Source organism: Galeopterus variegatus, unplaced genomic scaffold, assembly GCF_000696425.1.
Source record: "Galeopterus variegatus unplaced genomic scaffold, G_variegatus-3.0.2 Scaffold545, whole genome shotgun sequence".
Classification (NCBI taxonomy): domain Eukaryota; kingdom Metazoa; phylum Chordata; class Mammalia; order Dermoptera; family Cynocephalidae; genus Galeopterus; species Galeopterus variegatus.
The window spans coordinates 174,947-184,565 of NW_007726656.1; the positions used below are offsets into that span (position 1 = coordinate 174,947).

Below are 9,619 nucleotides of genomic sequence, written 5' to 3' on the forward strand. Positions count from 1 at the left end.
GAAATTAACCCACGCACTTACTGCCATTTGATCTTCGACAAAGGCATTAAGTCTATTCACTGGGGTCGGGACTCCCTCTTCAGCAAAGGGTGCTGGGATAACTGGTTATCCATTTGCAGGAGATTGAAACTAGACCCACATCTCTCACCATTTACTAAAATCAACTCAAAATGGATTAAGGATTTAAATATACACCCTGAAACAATAAAACTTATTAAAGAAAATATAGGAGAAACCCTTCAGCAAATAGGGCTGGGCACAGACTTCATGAATATGACCCCAAAAGCATGGGCAACCAAAGGAAAAATAAACAAATGGGACTATATCAAACTGAAAAGTTTCTGCACAGCAAAAGAAACAATTAACAGAGCTAAAAGACAGCCAACAGAGTGGGAGAAAATATTTGCAAAATACATATCTGACAAAGGACTAATATCCAGAATATATAAGGAACTCAAACAACTTTACAAGGAAAAAACAAGCAACCCAATTAAAAAATGGGCAAAAGAGCTAAGTAGGCATTTCTCTAAAGAAGATATGCAAATGGCCAACAGTCATATGAAAAAATGCTCAACATCACTCAGCATCCGGGAAATGCAAATCAAAACCACACTGAGATACCATCTCACCCCAGTTAGGATGGCTAAAATCCAAAAGACGCTGAACGATAAATGCTGGCGTGGTTGCGGAGAAAAAGGAACTCTCTTACATTGTTGGTGGGAATGCATAATGGTGCAACCCCTATGGAAAATGGTTTGGAGGTTCCTCAAACAGTTGCAGATTGATCTACCATATGACCCAGCTATTTCACTGCTGGGAATATATCCAAAGGAATGGAAATCATCAAGTCGAAGGTATACTTGTTTCCAATGTTCATTGCAGCACTCTTCACAATAGCCAAGAGCTGGAATCAGCCCAAATGTCCATCATCGGATGAGTGGATATGGAAAATGTGGTATATCTACACAATGGAATACTACTCAGCTATAAAAACGAATGAAATACTGCCATTTGCAACAACATGGATGGACCTTGAAAGAATAATATTAAGTGAAACGAGTCAGGCAGTGAAAAAGAAATACCACATGTTTTCACTTATTGGAGGGAGCTAAAGGTGAATGAATCAATTCACACACATACATACACACACACACACATATACAAACACACACTCTCACACACACTCACACAAAAACAAACAAATAGCAACAACAACAACAACAACAACAAAAAACCAGGGGGGGGGGAGGGGGGAGAAGAAGATTTAACAACCTCACCTTTTTTTTTTGAAGCTCTTACAACAAGAAAATGGAGGGGACACATCTGGGTGGGAGGGGGGAGAGGGAGGAGGGAGGGAGGTTTTGGTGATGGGACACAATAACTAACTACATTGTATATTGACAAAATAAAAATAAAATAAAATAAAAATTAAAAAAAATAGAGTGCAAAGGCAAGCCATGGGATAGGAGAAGATATTTGCCACTTATAATCAACAAAGGGCTTGTCTCCAGGATTTGTTAAATTCCTAGATCATTAAGGAAGAAGGTCTTTAACTTGTGGTTAAAGTCCTGAGATTAGAAGGAGTGGACAAGAGGAAGTCTTCTGGTTTGCTAGCAATGTTTTATTTATTGACCCAGTAATGGTTAAGTGTATGTTTGCTTTGTGACAGTTCATTGAATTGTAAGTTTATGTTTTATATTCATGTTTGAGCATTTTATATCAGTAAATAATATTCCTATCTTTCCAGGTATATGACAGCTTTACTGGGATATAACTCACCTATTGTAAATTCACCCTTTTAAAGTGTACAACTCAGTGGTTTTTAGTATATTCACAGAGTTGGGCAACCATCCCCACAAGCCAATTTCAGAACATTTTCATTATCTTAGAAAGAAACCTCATATACCCATTTGCAGTCACTGCCCATTCTTCCCTACCCCCAGCCCTAGGCAACCACTAATCTACTTCACATTTTTGTGGATTTGTCTATTTTGGCCATTTCATATAAATGGAGTTGTACAACGTGCTTCCTTTCTGATTTTTGATTCAGTCGAGAAATAGACACAGGAATCAAAGAGATGAAAGGTGAAACCCCACCTTTATTGCTAGACTGGGGCTTGACCTTTGACCAAATCAGTCTGTCCAGCTCTTGGAGACTTGCTGCTTCACACCCTCTCAGTGTCGGCAGCAGGGACAATACGAGCACAGGCGGGCAGTGTGACTGACTCCTCTCAAGGGCCCTTCTACTCCTTACAACCGGAACCCAAACAAACCGTAACAAGCATTCCTTTTAAAGAATCACAGGGCTTTCAAGAAAATAAGGAAACTATCCAGGCACCCATGTTCCCCTCAAAAAACTACAAAAAAAAAAAAATTGAGATAAGAGGAACATTTTGCTAGGATGTAAATAGCAAAAGCAGACACAAAAGCTAGAGTTACACTATGGATAAATGTCCATATAAGCTGGAGTCATGAGAGTAGGTCTGGGGTCTGCTGCAAGGTGGGTAAACTAAGCCTGAGACTCCTTCATTACACTGGGTCCTCAAAGGAAGCTAAAATGCTCCCACTTGGGGGCACCTCCTTGCTCCTGGCAGAAGCAAATGCAAAAAAAAAAAAAAAAAAAAAAAAAAAAGGAGAGCAATCCCAACTTAGGCCCACAGGATATAATGAAATATGAGTTTGTAGTTGGAAAATCACCAAACACAGAAGAAAATATAGCACCACAAGTGAGAGCCAACAGAAACAACAAACAGCATATTTAGTCTCCCAAAGAGTCTAAATAGAGGACATAAAGTGTCTAAGAAGCGGGCTGGCCCGGTGGTGCACTGCTACAGTGTGCCGCTTGGGAAGCGTGGCAGGCGCTCCCACCAAGGGTTCGGATCCCACATGCAGACCGGTTCCCGCTCACTGGCTGAGCGAGGCGTGGGAGCAACACCAAGGGTTGCGATCCGTTGCCGGACACGAAAAAAGACAAAAAAAAAAAAAAAAAAAAGTGTCTAAGAAGTGAAAGATGGTATTGAAAAAATGAGCAAGGAACAAGCTATTGTAAAAGAAAGTAACTAGGTATATTTTAAAGTAATCGGAATTTAGAGAAATGAAAAAATACTCTTGTTAAAACAAAAAAACTCAGGGGCCAGCCCTTGAGAGAGTGTAGTGGTGCTGATAACATCAAGGCCAAGGGTTCGGATCCCTATATAGGGATGGCCGGTTAGCTCACTTGGGAGAGCGTGGTGCTGACAACACCAAGACAAGGGTTAAGATCCCCTTACTGGTCATCTTTTAAAAAAATAATAATAATAAAATAAAATAAAATAAAAAAACTTAGTGGATGAAGTTAAGCCGCTGTTTATCAGTGGGCACACTGTTGGTATTTTGAGTGGTCCGGTTCTTTAATGTGGGGTACTGCCTCATGAATTGTGGGACCCTTATCATTGCTGAGAGAAAGGGCCATGCACATCACAGGGACAGGTATGAACCATTTAATATATAGGGTTGGAAAATGGGTTATCCATGTAGAAAAAATGATATTGAATTCTCACTTCACATAATGCACAAAAATCAATCCCAGATGAATTAAAGACAAGTGGAAAAGGTTACTTTTTTCAAGTTTTAGAAGAAAATATAGATATCTTTGAAACCTATAGTAGAAAGGATAACTTAAGCAGGACACAAATACTGTAATGCTCCATAAAAGAAAAGAACGAGAAATTAGAATACATTCCAATTAAGGACTTCTCTTCTCCAAATGACATTATTAAAGAAAGTGAAAAGACCAGCCATCCACTGGAGGAATACATTTTTCACACATGACAATGAACTGGTTCCCAGAACATGTAAAGAAGTCCAACAAACTGATAAAAAAAATTTAATGAATGGGAAACAGATAGTTATCGGTATTTCACAACAGATGAAAAACAAATGTCCAATATAATTGTTCTATTTTTTTTTTCTTTTTGGTGGCTGGCCGGTATGGGGATCCGAACCCTTGACCTTGGTGTTACCAACACTGTGCTGTAACCAAGTGAGCTAACCAGCCAGCCTGTTTTTACTTATTTGTTTGTTTTGTCCCCAAATGTCCAATAAACACATGAAAGGATGATCAAACTCATTAGTAGTCGTAGATATGCAAATTAAGATCACATTGAAGCAATGTTTTACACCCAGTAGATTTGCAAAATTAAAGTTTGCCATTACGAAGTGCTAGTGAGAATAGGGGTCATTAGGAATTTTTGTATGTTGCTGATTGGACTGGAAATTTTTCAGACACCTTAGAAAATAATTTGACATCTTTGTAAAGCTACAAATGCCTATACCATGACCCAGCAATTGGACTTCTAAGTATATGCCCTAGAGAAACTCTTTCATATTGCATGAGAGACAGAGAGAGAAAGAATTCGTTGCAATGTTGTTCTTAAAAGCAAAAACTGGAAATAACACAAATGTTTATCTTGGGAGATTAGACAAAAATATTATGGTGTATTCTCACAAAGGAAGCAATGGAATTGATAAACACGAAATTCAAGATAGTGATTTCCTCTGAATGGAGTGAAAGGGGATGAGATTCAAGAGAGAGGACATAGGAACTGGCAATGTTCTCGTTGTTAGGCTGGGCAGTAGGTTCTTTTTTTTCCTCCTTATACAAACAGTTTTATTCAGTTAGTGCACATTTAAGCAAGATAACTCTTTTGGGGCAGTAGGTTCTTGAGTGTTCACTTTATTATTAAGCTTTAGAACTCCCATTTATATTATATATATACTTTTTGTGTGTGTTTCAAATATTACCTAATAAGACGAGAGAGAAGTCTTTCCAGATCTACTCTGGAAGACACTAAGGCAGCAACAGAGCAGAATACACAGCTTGGAGGGCAGGAGATCCCTCCAAAGATGGGAAGCAAAGGGCCGGGAGGAAGTTTGTGTAGGTGATGGTTATATTCATTGTCTTGACTGTGGTGGTGGCTTCACAGGTGTGTACTTATGTCAAAACCCATTCAAATTGTACACTTTAAATATGTGCAGTTTATTGTATACTGTAAACACATACAGTTTATTGTACAAAGAACGCTATTAAAAACAAAAGCCAGGAAGTGGTGGAAGGCAGACTCTTCTCGCAGCCTGCTCACTCAGTACGCCTGTCTTCCTCCCGGGAGACGTGCGTGTGAATGTGGAGGGTCTCCCAGAACCTCACGCCCCACAGACCGTTCCCTCCTCCCACTGCAGGAGGATTAAGTGTATTTTGTTTCTTCCAGCCTGATGATAAGAACTTTTTCCCAAAAAAGTTTTATTAGTTATTTGCCATATGCTGTTGAGTGAATGCAGTTTTTAAAAGGTCAGATAGTGTATTATGTGAGTTTTCTAGAATTAGTTCTTCACCGTTGAGAACTTGAAGATAAAAAAGTGAGTGTTTCTTCAACTTCAGCATTATTTTGCCCTTAAAACCTGTATGGTTGTAAGAAGTACCCATTTATTTGAAGTGGAGTGTTCCTGACATGAAGTTATTCTTGAATGCTAGATGGTGTGTTGATACCCACCCCTCTGCATGAAGAACAGCACCAGAACAAGAAGCTGTGTCTTGGAAACTACAAAGAAGTCCGGGCTACGCTGGAGTGAAGGCCTCGCGAATTTTTTATTGCACTTTTAAAATGCAGCCTTGTTAACTCAGAAAATAAGAATGGATTTTGTGAATAATTGAGAAATTTTTTAAAGGAAGCTAATTTATTACTAGGATATGAATGATGTTAACAAGAATATTTTTATTTTAGATTTGTTTGTTTCCCAGAATATAGTAGTGTGTTCATTTATTACACTAAATGAAGTAGCAATAACTTAATGAGACTAATGTAATCACCTGTAGGGACTGATTTTTATTTATCTTGACTTTATACTTGCCAGTTTGAAAGGGGCTGTTTCACTGGAGGTCACACCTCAGCAGGGAATTACACAGCTTTGAGAAATATTAATTCCTTTGGATTACAAGGAAGACAATCAGTAAACTGCTCCATGGAAATAAATGACAATCTGGCTATCTTTTAAAAGTCAGTGTATCGCTAACCAAAAGGTCACATTTTTACCTAAAGCTTTCTCAGAATTTTCTTAATTAGAATTGACTCAGAAAAATCAAGTTGGTGGACCTAGTCTCCATCTTAAAAGCATATTTTTTAAAAGGTTGTTAGTTACTCTTAAATCTTCTAATATGTAGAAATCACAATGACTTGTTGGGCTAGGGTGTTTTATCACCAATTTGGGGTAGCAATGGGAAGAGAATATTATTCTGAGATAGTATTGCTATCTGATATCACTAATAATGAACCTCAAATTTGGTTATGATGTTAACAGAGAATAAATATTTTAGTCTGGAGTATTGAAACTAGCCTTTTTAGAATTCCATTCATAAATACTTCCCCCCATCTAATTTTCCCCTCCATTTAATTAACATGTAGTATCTCACAGCTTGACCTTAAAAATGAGGGCCTTTTAAGAACATTTGCAAACCTCAAGAATATGGAAAGTCTTGAAAGTAGACATTATGGTTATTTCAGTTACATTCCAAATTGCTCTTTGTGATTTCTCTCATTTTTATTTCCTGAGAAACTTTCAGAAAATTAGTTCAAAGATGAAGGTCCATGTTTTGTACTTTCCTAGAGTTAGGGAGGGGGTTGCTGCGGCCCAGGGCCCTCAGGCCTGGGGTGCATGTCTTGAGACACAGCTGCCCTGGCTGTGTGGAGGGAGTCAGCTTTGCCTCTGCTTTTGTCCCCTTTCTTTCCATGGCATCACACACCCTCATGGCGCTGCCTGTCAGTTTCTCAAAATCACATACAGGATGATCCAAATGGTTACTGGATCCCAGCTTAGGCAGCAGCCTGTTTAGATCTACCGGGAGTCCAAAGTTGTCATACCAGTTAACTGAGAACTGCCATAAAGACTTTACACAGATGTAGGTTATGGAATAAGGAGGGGGAGGAGGGGAGCTACCCTTAGAGATAACTAATGCTAATCTGAAAACCACTAGTTAAGCTATTCCTCAATATTTATCAAACTGAGATTGCTTACCTCCCAAATCACTTTACTATATTAATTCTTGGATTTGTTATTTTTTACTAACATGTCATCTACATCAAATTTTTTATAAAACAATCAGCACGTATTTTGTAAGACCCCAAAGCCTGGTATCCTGCTAGGTTTATGAATTTAGGTGTTGGGCATTGGGTTGCGATATCAGAAGGGAGAAGCATACGAATGGGAAAGCTATGATGAGGAAATGGAAAAGTGGTATTCCCACAGCACTGTTAAATGATCCTGATGATGCCATTTTTCTGCTAAACTATCAGATTTCAGTAACAATTATTGAGGGTTTACTGTGTAGCACCAGAAGATCCATGAAGGCAGGGAGATTTTATATAGATATTACATATATATGTAATTATATATATATATATGTAATTTTTAAAAAACTGCTGAATCCCAGTGCCTAGAACAGTGCCTGGCACATAACAGGCACTCAGTAAACTTTCGTTGATTGATTAAATGGCTGCTAGACACTATCTAGACCCTGGGAGGAGATGTGCAGGAAATGCTCCCTGATCTTAAGATGCTCACAGTTGAGTGGAAGATACAAGCATGGGATCGAGTATTTAAGAGAAATAATTCTCAGATTGAGTCCCTGGACCAGCAGCGTCAGCATCACCTGGGGACTTGTTGGAACTGCAAATTCTTAGGGTCCACCCTAGACCTACTGAAGCAGAACCTTTGGGGGTGGGCCAAGCAAGCTGTGTTTTCACAGGTCCTCCAGGGGATCCTGGGGACTATGGCTGAGAACCGCCACTGTGGACACAACTATGGGAACAGTGAAGGCACAAGAGGACGTGCAGACCCTCTGGAAGTCATGGGAAGGGCCTTGTAGAAGAGGAGGTGCTGAGCAGGGTCCCAAGGTGGAGTCAGGGGGTTGCCAGGCAAACAGCAGGATGAGATGAATTTCTGAAAGTCATGGACGGTCACCATGGGAGTGGGAAAGGAAAATGACTAGGGACACACACAAGGACTGCTGAGCCCCACTGAGAGCACAGTTGGGTCTGCAGAAGCTGTGGGGAGCAATGTTGACTCAGGCCTACTACTTCACAGTCAAGAGACATCATGCCTTAACCCGAGAAATCAGAATTTGCGTTTAAACAAAAAGTCCAGTGTCTTCCTTAATTTTAAAGATTGGGAGAATAATGGTAAATTCATAATTTGTAAGAATAGTGCTGCCATTTGTTTACTTAGTGACAACAGAATATGTGAAACATTGGCCTGGTTTACTTCCAATCTGTCATGCATAGTATACACAAGTTAATGTATGTTCATTGTGTTACTGCTGAAGCTTTTTTTAAAAATCTGGCTTTTCTGTGTGTTTTTCTTCCTCAACTCACTGAGTTTGAAAATATACCATTCACTCATAAGACTTCCTCTTTTTATGCATGAACGGTTCTGCTTTGGGATCTGCCACAACAATCTGCTTTTGACATGCTTTAGAGCAAGTGGCATTGAACACAACTGTTGAAGAGTCCTGATATTGCAATAGGGGCCACCTGGCATTTAGCTGAGGCTGTTACTATTGCCTTTTTAGGACTAAGCATCAGTTTAGTACCTTCGTTTCATGTCCTTTTTAACTTAACATTTTTATTAGTATATTTTAGTACCTACAGACATCCCGTGATATCATTATGCATCTCTTCCTTGGTGATAAGCCTCGAAGATATTGTGTTAGGGGAATACATATTCTCCTGCAAGGGCTATTAAGACTTGATGGAGATGAATACCAGAAAAATACAGATTTTCTCAAACACAACCTTTGGGGAGAAAGAGTTAAGTCTTGTTGGACATCACTAGAGCAATTGGGTGTCCTGCCATTTGTTATTTCTGATTGTATATTTTAAAGCATTTTAAAATGGAAACACTTTACTGGACTCGTGTTTAACTCTCTCTGATCATTACTGGAGTTGGTCCACTAGGTGGCTTCAGACTCAAATTTCATTCAGACCTAGCTTATTTAAGGTGGGTGTGGCTGGCTCACCCAGCACCTCCCAAACGTTTACCCTGGGTATTGCCTACTGAATTCCCCAGGAGACCTAAACATTTACTTCATGAACATCTTTGACAGAAACTCAAAATATGAAAAGGAAAATATCATTGGTGAGGAACTGCTACCTTATTTTTAAATCTTCTGTGATATATTTCAGTGTGGTTTTAGTATGCAACAATCAAATGCATGGGCTTTTAGTAATTTGTAATGATTATTTAAAATAGGAAATTAGTGGAGAAATATTGTCTATATCTGTTTTTACAATGGTATCATCAAACCTGTGTTTCCTATATAATAGTAGAAATAACTCATTAGTGAAAGACTAGTGAGTGTACATATCTACTACTATGTAGCAGATTTTTAATTTTAATTTACCACTTAGAGTTATAGCTTTCATTTCTGTAAGGATGACTAGAACCCAGCGAGTTACTTTTCCTGCAAACCTCCTCCCCAACCCTTGGTCTGCCAAAACTTTTCAGTTTGGTCAGCTTTACTTCTGGATCAGTGATTATCTTCTTTATAAACATGAACTCTATCTTTAGTGACACTAAGATACATAAGCGA

General features: G+C 38.9%; 1 protein-coding gene across 1 annotated transcript in view; it reads left to right on the forward strand.

Annotated features, from left to right (window-relative positions):
* The window catches only part of CDADC1 (cytidine and dCMP deaminase domain containing 1), a 43,029-nt gene extending 34,597 nt beyond the window's left edge, over window positions 1-8,432 (forward strand). The window contains exon 9 of the mRNA XM_008569925.1: window positions 5,510-8,432. Coding sequence (XP_008568147.1) covers window positions 5,510-5,607 — 98 coding nt within the window. The 3' untranslated portion in view covers window positions 5,608-8,432. The remainder of the gene's footprint in view (window positions 1-5,509) is intronic.
* The last annotated feature ends 1,187 nt before the right edge of the window (window positions 8,433-9,619 follow it).